Source organism: Mus caroli, unplaced genomic scaffold, assembly GCF_978045245.1.
Source record: "Mus caroli unplaced genomic scaffold, Mus_caroli_1 scaffold_8, whole genome shotgun sequence".
Taxonomy (NCBI): domain Eukaryota; kingdom Metazoa; phylum Chordata; class Mammalia; order Rodentia; family Muridae; genus Mus; species Mus caroli.
In genome coordinates this window covers 67,044,461-67,062,457 of record NW_028227263.1, presented here as the reverse complement: position 1 = coordinate 67,062,457, position 17,997 = coordinate 67,044,461, and the positions used below count along the sequence as shown (strand labels likewise).

At 53.2% G+C, this 17,997-nt stretch overlaps 1 protein-coding gene across 1 annotated transcript; it reads right to left on the bottom strand.

Moving 5' to 3' along the window:
- Positions 1 to 326: 326 nt before the first annotated feature.
- Positions 327 to 17,854, bottom strand: Kif7 (kinesin family member 7). The gene is made up of 19 exons (XM_021167113.3): positions 17,814 to 17,854; positions 16,087 to 16,438; positions 13,621 to 13,821; positions 12,900 to 13,293; positions 12,242 to 12,761; positions 11,360 to 11,476; positions 10,620 to 10,838; positions 9,715 to 9,875; positions 9,185 to 9,300; positions 8,932 to 9,084; positions 6,839 to 7,041; positions 4,925 to 5,122; positions 4,599 to 4,724; positions 4,253 to 4,429; positions 3,095 to 3,310; positions 2,332 to 2,538; positions 1,541 to 1,739; positions 1,304 to 1,450; positions 327 to 1,081 (listed from the first exon to the last, which is right to left on the bottom strand). Exons 2-19 carry the CDS (start codon positions 16,412 to 16,414, stop codon positions 714 to 716), a joined length of 4,050 nt encoding a protein of 1,349 aa, XP_021022772.1. The 5' UTR covers positions 16,415 to 16,438; positions 17,814 to 17,854; the 3' UTR covers positions 327 to 713.
- Between the last annotated feature and the right edge of the window lie 143 nt (positions 17,855 to 17,997).

Genomic DNA, 17,997 nt, shown 5'->3' with positions numbered 1-17,997 from the left:
TTGCATGGGTTCAATTGCCAGTAATACTGATGAGTAGAGAAGGAAGGGTTTCAAGCTGGCTCTAAGTTCATAGTTATGTGTCCTGAATTGGGAGCCTGTGCACAGGCGGTGGGAGGGGAGAGGCAGGACTCCAATATGCCCTTCAAGGATGCTCTCCAATAACCTCACCTCCACCACACCCCAACTCTGATAGGCTCCACTGCCTCTCAGCTGAGGACCAGCCTTCAGGAATTCTTGGGGGACACATTTAAGATGTAAGCCATAATGAGATTACTCCTGTTTATTATTAAATGATATTTTTTAAAAATTCTAAAAATGCTTATTACTTTCCCAGTTCTCCCATCTTTATAAGACCATTGAAGCTGTGACCCCCCCTTGCCACTGACGGTTTTGTGACAAGCCTTGGATTGCCTCCAGAACTCTGGGCACACAGGCTTAAAGTCAGAACTGTCCCACAAATGAAAAAAGAGCAGTCAAGTACTATAGCTGAAGGAATTTGCATAGGATACAAAAAAAAAAAAAAAAAGACTGCTAAGCACCATAGTGGGGAAAATCCAGTTCTTTTGGGTGTGGCCCAAATTTTCGGACTCCAATTGGTGTAAAGATGAGACTCTGGATTTACAGTGTGAGGTAAGGACTGTCCTTCATAGAAGCAAAACAGGCAGTCTCTCCTCTCAGCAGGACTGGAATCTGAAGCAGGGTCTGACCAAGGCCTACAAGGGGTTTTTCCTGACGTCGATCATCCCTGGGCTGGTTCTTCGGGGTTCCCACCGGGGCTTGGACAAGGGTCCAAAGTTCCAGGAGAGGCCCACTTCACCCATAGGTAGTACCCGCCCTACTGGGGGTTCAGTTGTCTCCCGGACCCTAGACTCCTCAGAGGAGCCCTGCTCGCTGCACAAGCTTGAGCGTTTCCATGTCAGGGGTAGTGGGGCATGGACCAAGTCCCGGGACTCATCCCACACACGGGACACCCCCTCCAGAAGGGAGGACTGCCAGAGAGGTTCAGGAGCTGCAGGATGGAGCCCATCTTCATTTCCAAGGCCTTGTCTGTTTTCCAGGCAGAGGCTTCTCCTCTCACAACCTGTCACAAACAGTATCTTTGTCAGACATAGAGGTACATGGAGGCGTCCCCAAACCCAGCTTCCCAAAGCCCCTGAACAATAGGCAACTTGAAATGAGGCATCTGGGTGTGACAGCCCAGAACAGGAACTCGGGATCGTCTTTGGCTAAGTAGAACTTTGCAGCTATCTGTGTTCCTCCAACTTCCCAGTAGTGTAGGCCCAGGCTGGACACCAGTGCTCACCCCGGCTCTGGCCTGCGGTGCTTCCTGCACTGAGCTTCTGCTTCAGCTCCTGGTTTATCCACATGTGTCGACCTAGTTCCTTCTCCAGAGCATGAATCCGGGCCTCATATTGCCTCTTGCTGTCTGCTAACCCCTCACCAAGGTGGTCTGGTGTGGAAAGACAGGTTAGTGAGGGGCTGTGGACAGGGCAGAGAGATGGCACCTTGGGCTTGGGGCAGCCGGCACCCTGGCCCTCACCTCGGCCCTGCTGGAGGAGCAGCTGTACATTCTGCTCGTGCTCCTTCTGCTGCAGGGTCAGCTGCCGGTCCATCTCCAGGCGCTGCCGCTCCAGGGCCACCTCCAGCCAGTACACCAGCCGCTGCTGCTCCTCCAGCTGCATCTCCAGCTCCGAGAAGGCAATCTGTTGCTGGTGTTGCTCCTCTCGGAGTGTCACCACCTATCCCAAGATCAGCCAGGCTCAGCTACCATGTCAGTGCCTTTCCCAAAATAATCCTTAGCCAATTGGTAAACATGGCTGCAAGGAAATCACACCAGGTCTTTCCTGTCTCTGACACTGCTCTAGACAATGAGGTCCCAACCAGCCAGTCCTCCAGGGGGAACTTAGCACAAACCCTTCCCCACCAAATAGTACTGAGCTGCTTGACAGTGAAACTGCACCCAGACCAGGATTTCTCAACCAAAGGATAAGGCATTTGGCACTCGACACGGAGTGATACCTGGTTGTGGAACCTGTCTATTATGCAACATTTGACAACATCCCTGGCTACTACCCCACCACCATGGCAAACAAAAATACCTCCAGACCTGTCCCAAGGTGCCAAGACTATCCCTCTTGAAACCCCATCACTGTAGGTGAGGGCCTTCAGACCGTAAGTTGGGGAAAATTAAGCCATCCCCTAGATGGCTTCAAAAATTGGAGAGTAGAGCTGACCCTGTCCCTGTCCCCTCGTCTGGGAGAAAGGGACACACAGCAGACCTTCTAACGAGCTAAGGGAAGTGAAGGCCAGGAGTGTGTGCTGGTTATCCACCTTGTCAAAATACTTGCACAGCAGGGCTCTGGTCTCTGAGGAGGAAAGGTAGCTGAGCTTTGCCATGAGATTCATCTCACACTGGGACAGCAAGGAGGCCGAAGCCCGCAGCACCCGCTGGCGGCATGTGATAGCCTCATTCTTGTACTCGATGGCAGCGTCCAGGGCCTCGATGGCTTCATCCAGCTGGAACAGTGTCCTCTCCTCCTGCAAGAACAGGCTCTCATGGAGGAGGGGTATCAGACTTCTGAACCACAGAGTCCTGGGCAGATACACTACAGCCAACACACATACACAACTGAGCCTTTAGTGTCCCCTCAGCCTGAGAATGTCTTGACATATCAAAAGTGCCCCTTACTGCAGCAGAAACAGGGATACTCTGTCACACCCTGATGCAGGATTAACGACAGTGCTGCGAGGCTGGGGTCTCGGGTGCTTTTCCACATCAGGGTAAGCTTGAGCCCCTGAAAGCTGAACTGAGCCTGCCTAAGATGCCAGACAACTAGGGGTAAGTTTCTGCAATGCAGGCTTTCTGTTCACATACAGATGGGTGTCTAGTTCCACTGGAAGGGAGCTGAGAAGTCCACAGTCCCACATGCATCAACTGGGCCAAAGGGGCAATCTCACTCATCTTGTAAAGCTTAATAACCATTGGGGCACCACTTATAGAGAGCCAGGGCAAGGGACAGAGGGGAGCAGAAGGACAGGTGGATCAGAGAGCTGAAGCATAGGGACAGAGCTGGTGGCCCCCCCGTGGGCCTACCTCAGGTGACAGCAGGCTTCCCTGCCTCAGCTTGCTATCAATCTCCAGGCGCTGCTTCAACAGTGAGTCCTTCTCCTGGCGAAGGGTGTCTATCTCCCCTCTGATCTGCTGCTGGTTCTGGGCGCTGCCTTGCCGCAGCTGCCCACTCTTCTCAGATAGCTCCTTCTCCAGGTGTTCTAGGCGGCTGGACACACGCACAATGTCTTCATTTAGGGCCTGAGGCAGCACAGCCAGTGTGTCAGAAGGAGCAGGTACTGTCCTCAGAGAGGACACAGAAAGTGCCTAGACTGCACATTGGATGCTAAGGAGGATGTGGGTCTTTCCCTTGCCTACATTTAGCTCAGATGTTTTTTCAGGGATCAGGGCCCTTTAAAGGACCAAAACATCTATGGAGGAGATAGCTCAGAGGAGGAGAATCCATGCAAGCAGAGAGGAAGGTTCTAATGTTAAGAAGGGATGATGGGAACAAGACAGCTGGTGTGTGCTACGCTATCAGTACGGAGACTTGGCTGGAGAGTAATTGGATTATGAGAAAGTCTGGCCCTGCCTAAAGGCCAATGTGGAAGGAAGCAAGGGTTCCTGTGTCCAAGGGATATTATAGGTGACCTAGTGACTCGGATCTTGTGCTCCATGATGGCAGTGACAGGGATCCTGGTCTGAGTGTCCACAACCCTTCAGGAATCTGGCTTAAACACCTGGATTAGAAGAGTCCTAGGTTTGGGTGTGACATAGTCCCACTAAGTGTTTTGGGCACATTCTAATCCCATCTGAAAGAAGAATGAAGTGGCTCAGAAGTTGGCCTTTTGATGAAAGACGAGGTACCATGCCAGGTGCCGATGGACCCCCAGCCTACCTCCTCCAAACGCAATCTCATTGGCCATACCACTTACTACACGTGCTCCTCATTTTGCTTATGTGAGACCCAATGTAGTGTTGGCAAAATGTGAAATGGCCTATGGGATGAGTGCCCATGCCCCATACATTAGTTCTTGTGTCATAAACAGCCTAAAGTCTTGGAGTTCTTGGAAATCCAGAGGATACAGCCCAAAGGGCAAAGCTTCCTGTCTTGCCTGGCAAGAACATCACTTCAAAGAACCTCATCTATCTACACGCCCTGCAGGGCCTCACCTGGCCAGGAACCTTGTGATGGGCACTCACCTGGCTGGACCTCAGGCGCTTGCTCTCGAGCCCCGTCTTCTCCTGCATCAGGGCCTCCTTCTTGGCCAGGATGACCTCCCGCTTTCGGAGCTCCTCTCCCAACTCCTCCAGCGCCCGCCGCTGCTGCAACACCTTTTCCATCTCCTGGTCCAGCCACTTCTTTTGCTCCTCGATCTTCTGAGGGACAGTGGAGCAGCAGGGACCTCAGTACCTGTCTCTAGCTGCAGCCATTACCCAAGGTCCCAAGGAGAGCAGCGGATCCCCAGCAAGTCCTCAGGGGACCTTGGCAATGAAACGGTCACCCAACTGCCAAGCTCACTGGGACACAGGCTCAGCCCAGCCGCACCTGCTGCTGCTCCAGGCTCACCACAGAGCCATTGCTGCCACTGCGCCTCTTCCTCTGGAAGGCTGCGATCTCTTCTGTCTTGATTTTCAGGATCTTTTGCTGTTGCTCGTGCTTCAGCTCCAGCTCCTGGGGAGGAGGCTCAGTGAGGGGAGCAAGCAGGGTGGGGAGAAAAACCTGGGGGACAAGGGCATGGCATGTGCCCACAGCCTAAGGTTCCTCTAGGTTCTTGATAGTGAGAAGAACCTACAGTAACCTATCTCCAAGATCATGTAGCTATGAGTGGTGGGAACGAGACAGAGCCCTCAGCAGGCCAGCCCGAGCCTGACCTTGACGCGATGCTGCCGCTTGTTCATCTCCGTCTCAAGGCGCCGCTTCTGCTCTGTCTCCTCACGGAGCCGCCTCTGCAGCTGCCCCTGCTGTCGCCGCATGAGCTGCACATTCCTCTCCAGCTCCTGTAGCCGAGTTTCACTTTGAGCCGACAGTGACACCAGTCGCTCTGTTGCCTGCTTCTTCTCCTTCAGCACCTGGAACCCACACAGCAGCCACCGAGCTATGCACAGGGGTTATAGGAGTCTGGCAGAGCGCTTGGCACTTCTCGAGGGTGGGTGAGGCCCAGGTGGGTGAACAGAGGGGCACAAGGAAAAGGGAAAGCATAGGTGGATAGAGGCTAATAACAACAGAACCCCAACACCAGTAGCTACACAACACTGACTATTCATGGAGGAGTTATGCTACATGCTCTATCGTAAATGATCTAACAAACCCATGAACCAGTTTGCCTACTGGGCTGACAAAATGGTTCAGTGTGTAAAAGTGCTTGCTCTCAAGTCCAATGACTGACTTGAGTTTGATCCCTGGGACCCACATGGTGGGGAGAACCAACTCCAAAAGGTATCCTCTGGTCTGCACACACACACACACACACACACACACACACACACACACACACTGTGGCACCCTTACACATAGACACACAAAATAAGGAAAAGTCTAATGAAAAAATTAAAATGACTACTATTCTCGCTTTATAGATTAGGAAACAGGCACAGAGAGGCTAGGCAGGTTGGTTAAGAACCCACAGCACAGCCAGTGGCTGGAGAGCTGGCTCAGTAGTTAAGAGCACTTGCTGCTCTTTGCAGAGGACCTGGGTAGAGTTCCTAGTACCTACTTGGGCTCACAACTGTCAAAAACTCCAGTTCCAGAGGATCCAATACCCTCTTCGGGCTTCCACGGGTATAAGCACATATCTATTCAGGCAAAAAAAAAAAAAACCTCATACACATAAAAATAAATGTCTTTAAAAAATGGGTTTTCCAGTCAGGAAAACCATTCTACCAGGTCATCTCTCAAACTAGAACTGAGGAAGGAAGGAAAGAGGAACGTGGCCAGAAAGGCAGATGGCAGGTGCAGAGGTGGCTGGGGTCCTCTGAAGCAAAAGCCGGGATGGATAGGGCTATGCGCAGAACTTTCTTCCCCCTCCCTGCACCCCAATGTGACTTCATTTAGAAATGGGGCTGCCTTTAAAGTTGCCTTTAAGCTGCTGTGAGGCCCTTGGTGGTGACCCTGACCTAGTATACAGGCATCCTGCGAACACCAAGCACTCAGGTGCACAGCAAAGGCAGCCACACAGCCAGAGGGAAGGCAGCCACCCACAGCCTCAGGAGGCCTCAGGAAAAGCCAGACCTGTGGCCAGCATGAGCTTGCCTATCCAGCCTCCTGTGTGCTGCTGTGCGGCGCCCCCTCCCACCTGGGCACTCCTGCTCTGGCAGCACTAACGGACTTATATGAACTGCTCAAGGGGATGGAAGGTGGGCACACACAGGCACATGGACACTCAGCTGTCAGATGGCTAAGCCAGGCCTTGGGGACCGTGCTCAGTGTTTCTCCCAGAACCAAAAAGCAAGCAAGCCGAGGGTCAGGTGGACAGCTACACTGTCAAATAGAGGATGAGATGGAAGGTGAGTGAAGAGCGGCTGGGACTGTGCATGTGTGCGTGGAGTGGAGATGCTGTGGGCTGAAGGAGATTTCCTTTAGATGTCTGCCCTCCCTCGGTCAGTGGGAGCAGCCACCTCTATTCCTGCTGTGTTAAAAGCTCAGGTGACTCTAGCACCCCATGAAGCCGGCCTAAATAGAGGTTAGATAGAAGGAGTGAATAGAGGTTAGAAGAAGTGACTGCCATCAGTGATTCTGGACCCACAATCCTGTTCCCAGGGACCCCAGCTGGGGACCCCAACACTGACCTGCACCTGGCTTTGGGCTGCAGCCACTCTCTTACGGAATTCCTGGAGCCTGGACCTCTCGCTGGCATCTTGGGGCTCCCTGCCCTCTAGCTCTCGAAGCTGCCTCTGCCCTTCACACAGCTCCGCCCGCACACGCTCAGCCTCCTGCTCCAGCTCCCGGATGCGCTGGCTGTGCTGACGGTTCAGGGCCTGGGCCGCCTTCCCTGGAAGAAATGGAGCCACAGTGGTACAGGCAGACCCCTCCCAGATGACGATCACTGTCCCTCCCCTGGGAGTCTGTTTCCCAGGCCCTGTCAGTCTGGAGCACTGCACGAGGTTCGTCACACCATCATCTTCTTAAATCCACTCAATCACCGCCCATCCTGCTTCTGGTCTTGGCTGGACAGAACTCATGGTAGACCAGGCTGGCTTTGAACTCAAGAGATCCCCCTGTCTCTGCCTCCTGAGTGCTGGGATTAAATATGTGCACCACAACTTCCAGCCCCCTCCTCCTCTTTTTAAATGAGTTTTGCCCACAGGAATGACCCGAATTATCAAATTTTATCTCTACCTTGCCCATGACAAAAATCAGTATGTCCACTGAGCCTGCACATCTTACTAGCTTCAATCTGCAAGAATATACTAAGGGCAGAAGGAGAAGCCAGACACACAGACAAATCCTGCCAGAAGGACTCAAGAGCTGAGAGATGGGAGACCTCTCAGAGGCCTGTGAAACCAACCGAGTGTGCACAGGGCCCAGGCATGGAAGGCTGACTCAAGTCAAAAAGCCTAAACAGGATCACAGGTGGCAGTGACTCCTAACCTCCATCGAGGCTGGTGTCATAGATATACTGGAATCAGCTTAGCTTTTAACACCACAGGGACAGAGAGAGGTGGCTGCCTGGCTGCTGACCAAGGGAGGAAGGGTCATCAAGAGTCAGTGACTAGGCTCTGGGTCCTAAGAGGACAGGAGGAGAGTCTGCAGTTTCACCCCCAGTGCTGATCAAAACAGAACAAGCCAGTGCGTGTGCCTGCAATCCCAGTACTTGGGAAGTGGAGGAAGGAGGACCAGAAGTTCGTAGCCAGTGTTAGCTACACAGCACCTTTAAAGGCCAGCCTGGGCTACATGAAACCATCTCAAATAAACAAATCAAGAAAAGACAAGAAGACACCAAGAGCAAGCCATGGTGGGTAGCAGGAAAAGATCCACGTTGTTTGTTTGCTTTTGAGAAGTCTTCACAAGGGAAAGGACACGGTGGCTGGGATCTGCTTCAAGATATAGCAGCGAAGAAATATGAGCAGAGATGAGGGTGGGCAGAGATGAGGGTGGGCACTCTCAGTGACTGCAAAGCCTGGCTAATGACCTCTGTACTAGTCTTTCCCTTTAACCATCTACTTCAAAGTCTGAAAAATGAGTTAGTAATAAACCCACAACTGTTAAAGACATGCAAGCAAACAGGAAAGATGACTCAGTGGATAAAGGCACTTGCGGCCAAACCTAATGACATAAGTTCAATCCCCAGGTCCCATGGTAGAGAAAACTGACTCCTCTAAGTTACCCTCTGATCTCTACACGTGCACTGTGGCGTGTGCAACACACACACACACACAGAGAGAGAGAGACAGAGACAGACAGAGAGCAAAACAGAGGGAGAATGTATTTTTTAAAATGTTTTTGAAAAACTATCAAATGGCCACCACTTACATTGTCCCCAGGTCCCCTGCTACTCACCAGTATCAGAAGTGGCACAGTCTGGGGTAACTGCTTTCTCATTTACACTGTGACTAGGACTGACTGTTACCAGGCCCCACAGTGCATCCCATAGAACAGAGTCAGTAGATGAGAAGCTCTATCTACTGAGGAATATTCAAAGCAGGTCCCCAGAATTAGCCCATTTCACCTTCACAGCCATCCTATGGAGTAAGTACAGTACTGTTTCCCTTTAGACAAGAGAAAGCTGACAGCTGGAAGAGGCCCAAGCTAGGTGTTAGAGCTACGCCCCGAGTCCTGTGCTGCTAAGCAGTACACTGTGAGCCTTCTCCAAAGCAGCCCAGGAAGAAGGCTGAATGGGAGACCCTCCCGAGGAGGAACCCACCCCAATGCCTCCACTGACCTGTCCGGACCAGCTCACCAATGAGCTCCTCCTTCATGCGGATGTTGATGGCCAGTTCCCGGATTTTCTGTTGGGCCTGGGCCAGTCGCCACTCAGAGGCCATGGCAGCTGGGGCCTGGCGGGTCTGAACTGGGACCTTGCCACTACCAACTGCTACAACATGCAGATTGTCAGGATCAGTACCCCGACTGAGTGTGGAGGAGGCAGAGGCGTGGGGTAGAGGGGCTCCCTGGGTGCTCCCCACCGAGCCTACCTTGTGGTGCTGGGATGGCAGCAGCTGGCTCTTCTGAGCAGACCTCTGGGCCCTTCCTGTCAGGTGGGCTCCCTGGACGCACCCCTGCCCTCTGACTCCAGTTGCTGATCCCATTTCTAGAAGGGAGAAGCAGGAGTCAGTACCACTTCCCAGCCCCTCACCTAGCCTAGCCTCCTCTTAGGCCTGGAGAGAAGAATAGAGGCCATGGGGCCCTCCAACCCCCAAGATCAATGTTACCCAAGACAGAGATGGGGCAGAGCTTAGAAGATGATAAGAAGCTGCAGGTACCACAGGTTGTCTTGGAAACTGAGCATCAGGAAGTCTGGGCACTTCCTATCACACCCACCCCACTGAAACCTTCCCATCCGGACGGAGCTCACGGACCTCCCAGGGATGGTGAGAGAGACAGGCAAGAGTATCTTGAGCTGAGAGGCCTCCATACGACTGCTGAGAGGATGACCAGGAATCTCCTCCAGCCGAGAGCAACCCAGAGCTGACCCCGTGAGGCCAACACACTGGTTCTCCCTCACCTGCGCAAGTATAAGGTCCGCCTAGGTGGCTCCTCTTCTTCTTCCTCTTCTTCCTCCTCCTCCTCCTCCCCTTCCTCCTCTGATGTAGTGGAAGAGGCATTCCCCAGTTTGTCCGCCTGGGCCAACACCTCTGCTTTGACTTCCTTGCCATTCACCACCTGCTAAAGGGGGCATTAAGGCTCACGATGAGAATGCTTGCAGGGCATCCTCTGAGCCCTGAAGTGTGCCCTGTCCTGCACACCGTCCTCTCCTCAACTTCCTCCACCACATCTTCACCCTCCAGCTGTCACGGGACACATGGGAAGTGCTCTCGCCCTCAGCCATCAGGGAAGGGTGCGATCTCCTGACATCTGGTTCTCCTCGGGTGACAACCTGCCCTTTCTAGTAGGGCAGCTTGTGTACACCCAAGCCCTTTCTCACCATTGACACCCTGACAAAATGATGGGTACTTGATACACTCCCACCTAACCCAAACCGGCAACTGCACAGCTGAGATGTCCTAGAGTTCTGAAGCGGCACAGGACTCAACTTTGCCAAAAAGACTCCAAGCTGAAGAACCTACAGGCAAAGGAAGTGAGCCTTGGAGAGGCCAAGCAGAGGTCCTGGAAGAGTGAGTCAGCAGAGAACCACCCCCAGACCGTGTGTTAAGAGTCCATCCTTGGGTGTGCAAAGGTGCCACCTCATCATCGCTGATATCCTCACTCCAGGCAATTTCCAGCTGCCTCAAGATGCTCACTGGCCCTGGTCACTTCTGAGAGTCCCCACAGTCTCTCATATCTGGCCCCTTTCTCTAGGGACACCTGAAATAGGAATCTTCTATCTCACAGCTGGTGCCACGGAGACACAAACATGGGACACGTGCCCCAGTGTTGCCCTGATGTACCAAGCCTCACCAACCTCCTCACCTGCTCAGAGCTAACTTCTTCTCCAGGAAGACATGTCAGGGGCATCATGCCCAGCATGTGAGTGTGGGCACCCCCCAGGGGGGCTGTGTGAGGCCGGGGCACAAAGGATCCCAGTGGCAAGCCCTGCAGGAGCCCCGGTGCGCCCCAGCCAGGTTGTGCCAGCTCTAGGCGTAGCCGCAGTTCCACCATCTCTTCCTGCTGCTCCCGCAGACGGTCACTCTGTAAGACACAGTCCAGGAGCTGATGGGGTCATGGATGCCAAGGGTGGGGATGTCCGCTGAGCAGCGTGAGTACAAGAAACTGAAGAAGGAAGCTGAGGACCTTCCAACTTCAGGGGTGAAACTGAAAAGTTTGAGCACCACTGAGCCCTTTCTGTCTGAACACACAACACACTGGTTCCCACCTAAGCTCTTATCCTATCCTGCCCAATGTTCATCACATTCCCACATGCCAGCATGCCAGTCCTTACCCGACACCAGCCAGGCAGAATGCCCATCTTGTCAGCAGGCTCCCACGTGGCATCCTGCTGCCCCCAGATGCCAGCTCCAGCCAAAGGTGCCAGGCATGGCTGTCAGAGCACTTCCTCCACTGTTCTGTCCCTCGCCACAGTGAGACACCACACATCTCCACATTGTCCTCCACCAGCGGCCCTTAGCCCAGGTCTCCAAACTCTTCCTTCCATTCTGGGAAAGCCTTCCTCCTCTAGAAAGCCTTCCTGATCTGCAAAAGGGGCATCCTACCTGCAGTTTGTACTGCTCCATGGCGTCCTCCAAAGCCGCCAGGAAGTCTCGATTCTCCTCCTCTAGCCGGGCCACCTGGCTCTGCAGGGTCAACAGCTGCTGGGCCCCCTCATCTCCCTACAGGGCAAGGAGAAAGGCTTTAGGGGTGGTGCCTGGCAAGGTGCTATGACACCCTAACTTTCTCGGTCTTGACGCTGGCTTACCCAGTCCTACTCTCCACTTTTCTCCAAGATCTGCTTTGCAACCTTGGTGCTCCTGGCCCTATCCAGCCTTAGGTTCCTTCTGGAAGCCATATGAGACATCTCCCACCATTACTAATAATGTTTTAATGATTATCACTAATATTTTCTCTGTTTTGAGTTAGGGTATTGATATGTAGCCTAGACTAGCCTAGAACTCATGATCCTCATGTTTCGGCCTTCACCGAGTTAGAATTATGAATGTGGCCACTATTTCCACAGATCACAGGGTTTTGTTTGTTTGTTTGTTTCCTTGCTTATTTAGGTTCTTCAAGACGGGGTTTCTGTGTAGTCCTGGCTATCCTGGAACTCGCTCCGTAGACCACACTAGCATTAAACTCAGAGATCCACCTACCTCTGCCTCCCTAGAGCTGGGATTAAAGGTGTGCCCTACCATGCCCTACATGTTTTTATTAATGTTAATATTATCAAGAACACCTTGGTCTTTGCCAGTGTGCTTGACATCTATTAGTGCTTCTGATCTTACAAAATCCTTATTTAACAGACCCAGAGGCTAAGTCCTTCCCAAAGTTAAGGAACTGACTTTAGTCACTGAAGTAACAATGAAGCCCAAGCATGACTGCTTGGCTTAAAATAAAACTCTCTTCCCTTGATCCTTACCCCGAGCCCACCCCAGGGTCACCTTTCTCCCACTGGTCCCCTGTGCCGCCTGGTCCTCGGCTGGAGCGCTTTCGATGCCGCTGTCGGGTCCGGAGGCAGAGCTCAAGGCGCTGCGCTCGCCCTCCACCGCGCACAGCCAGTCCCGCACTTTGCGGGCGGCAGCGCCAGGCAGCCCGGGCTCGGCCTGCAGCTCTCGCAGGAGGCTGTAGGCGGCGCTGGTGCGGGCCCGGCAGCGCGCGCATTCGGCCCCCAGGCCCGCAGCGACTGCCGCGGAGCCCACTGCAGGGCAGGGCACGCGCCGGCCGCGATGGATGATGCGCGTTTCCGAGCGGTGTCGCGGCGGCCCGCGCGCACCCGCCGCCTGTTCCTCAGGGACGCGCTCGGCCTCTGGACGCCAATTGACTGTGGCGCGATTGCGGATGTTCTGAGCACGGCTGGCGTAGTTTAGGGTGTTGAGGGTCTCATCGAAGTCGGAGGAGGAGGGGCTGACGCAGGCGATCATCACTGTCTTGGCATTCCCTCCCAGAGAGTCTTTGAGGATCCTGTGAGCACGAGGATGATAAGCGTCAGTGCCTTGGCTCTTGTGAGTACTGACCTGGCACCATCGGCCTAGATTCAAAGCCACCTTTCCTGGGGGGTTCCATGATCCCACCCGAACCCAGAGAAATGGGCCATCTCACCGGGTGATCTTGGAGTCACGGTAAGGGATGTGGCTGCCTCGGCGCTGGGGGTCCCCCAGAGCGCTAATGACATTTCCCAGCGCCAGCAGGGTGCTGTTAATTTGGATGCTCTCTTTGAGCCGTTCTCCGGTGCTGCCAGTCTTCAGAACCCTCTCGGAGCCTGCCAGGTCCACGAAGTGGAATTTGGAGACCAGCAGGTGGCCAGCGGCGGGTCGAGGCAAACGGCTAGGAGTCCGTCCCCGCTGCTCCAGGGTCACAGTGAAGACTGTGTGTGAGCGGCTGGAGAGGCGGTTGAAGTGTGTGGCGCCTGTGTGGCGCGCAGCGTTGCCCATCTCTAGGAGGCTCAGCACCTCGTCCAGGCCTTCTACGTCCACTTCTTTCACCCCACAGAGCACTGTGGAAACAACACTGTAAGCATCTCCCCTGCAGACAGCCAGAAGACAAGCAAAACCATCCAGGCCTCCTACCTGCTCTTCCTCACCCAGAGTGCCCGGAGTCCCTGCTTTTCTGCACTTACCTTAATGTTTCCCACTCTGGAAACAGAAGCCCATACTGAACTCACTGCAGACAGCAAACAAACCCACCATCCAGGGCCTGGATTTCCCTTGAGGAAGTGTCTCTCCCAGACAGGTTAAGCCAGCCCACCCTCAGAGCAGACAGGCAGGCCTTGCTTGCCAAAGGCCTCCCTCCCAGTCATTAGAGGATTCCCAAGCTTTCTCACCAACATTTCCCCGATCATCTTCCCGAAGCTGGATGTCCCGGCTGGCAGTGCCCACTTCTAGCAGATCTCGGAACTCTTCCTTGTAGAGTTCCAGGTAGGATACATGCACCAGGCAGTCCAGCAGGTCATTCTCATCAATGAGCTTGAAGGCCTCAGCCATGGCCCTTGGGATGATACCTTGTTCATCTTCATGCAGGGAGGCTGGGGAGATACCACAGTGTCTCCTGCCGCCATGCCCCCCTCCCCAGCTAAACCTGGCCCAAGTATCCACCAGCACCACACCACAGCAGCAGCAGCTTGAGAATGGGGCTGTAGGGTGGAGAAGACAATGGCAGAGGCCAAGGAGAGACAGCCTCTGCTAGGCCGTGCTCCAGGATAGGGAAGGAGAATTGGAGACTTCAAGCAACCTCTCATGGTTTAATCAACCGCTTTCCTGATGCACCCTCCTTATCCCATTCCCAACAGATTATCAGATACCCTGGACTTGATTACTCCTTGGGACAAGTAAGTCACTACCATGGCCCATGCACAGCTAACTGATGGGCCTCTTAATTTGCTTCAAAAGTAGAGTGTTCATCCTAATATCCCATAGTAAAGTTTGCTTAAGTATACTTGCAACAGAATGCCAGGAAGTTATCAAATAAAAAGAAGACTGGAAGACTAGGGGTGTAGCTTCACGGCAGAGCACTTGCCTAACATATGAGCACCCAAGTTCAATATACAGCAACACACACACACACACACATGACTGAAGAATACTTAATGATAAGTGTTCCTTATCGTACATATCATCACATATATGGTCTTTATCGCTATCCCCAATTCAAAGTAGACGGCTCCACATATTAAGTCAAAAACTAAGGTAATATTTTATAGCCAGAAAATTTCAGATGCCGACAGGTGTTGTGGTGCATAAACCATGAACATTTAAAATTAAATATTGTTCATTTGTGTCTCTGTGTGTGTATGGCGGGGGAGTATGGTGTGTGGATGTTGAGAATCAAACACATGGCCTTAAGTGAGATGGCAACTGTACCAGTGAGCTACGTACAATCCCAGCCCCAGGGCATATTACTGAGAAAACAAAACAGGATGGAAAAGAGTGGATATCAAACAATGCATGCTTTACCAGGCATGGTGGTGCATGCCTTTGATCCCAGAGGACAGAGGCAGAGGCAGGCGGATCTCTGACACCAGCCTGGTCTACAGAGCGTGTGCCAGGTCATCCGGGGCGACACAGGGAAATTCTGTCTCAAAAGATGAAGGCAAAAAAAAAAGCCATGCTTGAAGTATAAAGCATAATCATCTCCACAGAGGGACCCGGATGCTCAGGAGGCGGTCATCAGGCCGGCTATTCTCTGCATGCACTCTCCTGCATTTTCTCAACTTTCTACAACAACTATGCCTCTGCCATTGCTATGGTCTGTGTATGTCTCCCCAAAACTCACGCATTAAAATCCTCACCCCTACTGTGATAATATTAGGAAGCAGGGTGACTGACTCATGAGTTGGAGCCCTCATGAATGAATTGAATGTAAGAGAGACAAAACAAAACAACAAAACAAAACAAAACAAAACCCCTCTGTGGGGCTGGAGAGGAGGTTGCCGAGTGGTTAGAGCCACTTACTGCTAAATAAAAAGGCTTGAGCCAGGTATGGTAGTACATGTCTATAATCCTAGCACTTGGGAAAACTGAAACAGACAATTGAAAGTTTGGAGGTTCAGCCGGGCGGTGGTGGCACACGCCTTTAATCCCAGCACTCGGGAGGCAGAGGCAGGCGGATTTCTGAGTTCGAGGCTGGCCTGGTCTACAAAGTGAGTTCCAGGACAGCCAGGGCTACACAGAGAAACCCTGTCTCAACAAACAAACAAATAAACAAACAAAGTTTGAGGTCTACCTAGACTACACAGTGAGTATCAGGCCAGCCTCAGGCAAGCCCCTGCCACAAAAGACGAACAGGCTCCCTTGTAAGGTGATATGGAAACTACTCCCCTTAATTTTATTGACAACTTGACCTTGTCTTTGGAGCCCCCAGAGTCAATTTCTGTTTACAATGCACCAGCATAGCATTTTTATAGCAACCCCACTGCAGTAAAAACAGGAGCTAGGAGAAAATAAAATGGCTCATGTTCCTTAAAGGGGGACAGTTCCTGCCATGGAGTGGCCAAAAGAGTCTTCCCCAGATACAGAGGCTCCAATCTCAACTGCTCCGATGGGAACACAGATTCCGAGCCCTTGGTGACATCCTAAGACACACTTGGTTTTCTTCTGTTAAGATGACAAAACCCATTCTTGAGAAAGCCATTCACCCACAAACCCCACTTCCTGCCCTTCCCAGCCACCTGACATGGAGTGCTGACTTTTGCCCAGGAGATGCCCACTCCCTCCTCAGCATCCTTGCCTTGGAGTGGGGGTGGGGATGGGGGTACAGGGTACAGAAAATTCAGAAACATAGTATCACTCACCCACACTGGCCTCCCCCATGGTATATGTCTTCCCAGAGCCTGTCTGACCATAGGCAAAGACGGTGGCATTGAAGCCCTCAAAGAAAGCCTCGAGGAGGGGCTGCACGCAAGCCTGGTACACAGCCTCTTGCCCAGTGTCCTCTCCCAGGACCACATGGAACCCAAAGTGGCGGTCACGCCCCAGGGTGATTCGACCCCGCTCAGGCTCCACACGCAGGCAACTCTGATGACCATGCAGCAGCTCCTTGGGCAGCAATGGGCGAACTCGAAGGGCCACCCTCACGGGGGCCTCCTCAGCCCCAGACAGCCTCTGGGCCTCCAGCCCCATCTTGAAAGACAGCAGCTCCGGGATCTGCAGAGAAAAGGAAAGGCCTGTACTACAGGGGCCAGACCACACAGCTTTGGGGAGACTGAAGAAGGGGTAGTCAAAGTTCAGAGCATCTGCCCAAAGGGGCACCCAACTGACTCAAACCACAAAACCATAAAGCCACAGTAACTTTTTTTGACATCTTCCCTTGGCCAAAAAAATAAAAAATAAAAAGAGCCCCAGCACTTGATATCTCCGGTTTTTGTGTCCCAGCTGTCCCACTCCCCCTTCTCAGTCTCTACCATTGCTCCTCCCTGAAACTGCTTGACACCTGCCCATCTTCTTCAAAGAAGCCAAAAGATCCTTCAAGACCAAATTCCTATCGATAAACTCTGCCAGTTCTATCTCCTAAATATCTCTCAAGATTATCAGCTACACTCCTCATCCTGTTGCCAAAACCAGTCATGCTGCTGACACCCTGAAGGGATAACTTCTACCAGCTCCCTTTCTGAGTCTCAGTCTCCCTGACCTCTCCAACCCCTCAGTCTAGGGCATCTTTCAAAAACACAGTTGTGACAGTCTCATTTTTACACCCCAACAACAATAAAGGAAGCTTAGAACACACTTCCTACCTTCCCCATCTCCTGAACACCATGCCTTTCCTCTCAGGGCATCAACCTCTGTGTTACCATCTTCATCCACCCACGCTTGGGCTGGGCCCACCTTCCCCACAGGGCCAGGGAAGCCGCTCTGCTCTGTCCCATCACCACTACAGACAGCCCTTTGTGCTGCCCACATCAGACACTGACCACACGGATGCCAGAGCCAGAGTCTCTCTCCCGATGGAAAGCAAGAACCCTCTTTGTCTATTTCGAACTCTATCATCAGCCAGCACCCAGCACAGGGTACAATACTATCTAGCAGTCCGTGATGACCCCTCCCGCCCCCAATCTCGCCTTCTCCTTCCTCACCACATTCTTCAACCGCAGTATCCCACGCCACACTTCGTTGTTTTAGTATTTACTGTTTAGCATCTCTGCTTGTATAACCGCTCATTCATTCGGTTCTGGTTAGGTGCTGGAGCCTGGGTACACAGAGGTAACAGTGCCTGGCGGCACTCCAATCCCCAGGTAGACTCTGGAGCTGTGTGTGGTCCCGGCTTCTCCTTCCCCACAATCAAGGCTCCGAGCCTCAAAGGCGCCCTGACAACTCCACCCGCGCGATCGGCCGCTGGGAACAGGCCCTCCCGGAAAGTTTGCAAAAGTGATTACAAACGTGGACCCTCGCAGGCTGCTCCTCCTGGCCCGGCCCGCCCAGTGAGGGAGCTCGCGGTAAGCTGAGGGGCACAGATGGGGGGCTGCTCAGACGCCTCCCGGGTGAGCCCCGTCTCGCCCTCCATCCCCTCCGGACCCACACCCACCTGCCAGGGTGCGAGCGCAGTCCCGGGACGCGCAGCCGAGCTCGGCGCCCCGACGCGGCGCGCTCCGATGCCGTCATCGGGACCCCCGCCCCCCCAAACATCCCTCCCTTCACCCGCAACCCCGCCTGCCCCGGCGCTCGGGGGCGGAGGCGCAGGCAGGGCGCCTCCAAGTCCGTCCGCAGAC

What these genes read in the sequence shown, in the direction of transcription:
- Kif7 (XM_021167113.3), bottom strand. Translation starts at nt 16,414, where the DNA reads ATGGGGCTGGAGGCCCAGAGGCTGTCTGGGGCTGAGGAGGCCCCCGTG. An exon ending in TGGAGCAGTACAAACTGCAG is followed by an intron (nt 10,839 to 11,359) that starts GTAGGATGCCCC and finishes TGTGTCTTACAG; the next exon opens with AGTGACCGTCTGCGGGAGCA. An exon ending in AAGAAGTTAGCTCTGAGCAG is followed by an intron (nt 9,876 to 10,619) that starts GTGAGGAGGTTG and finishes TGCCCCCTTTAG; the next exon opens with CAGGTGGTGAATGGCAAGGA.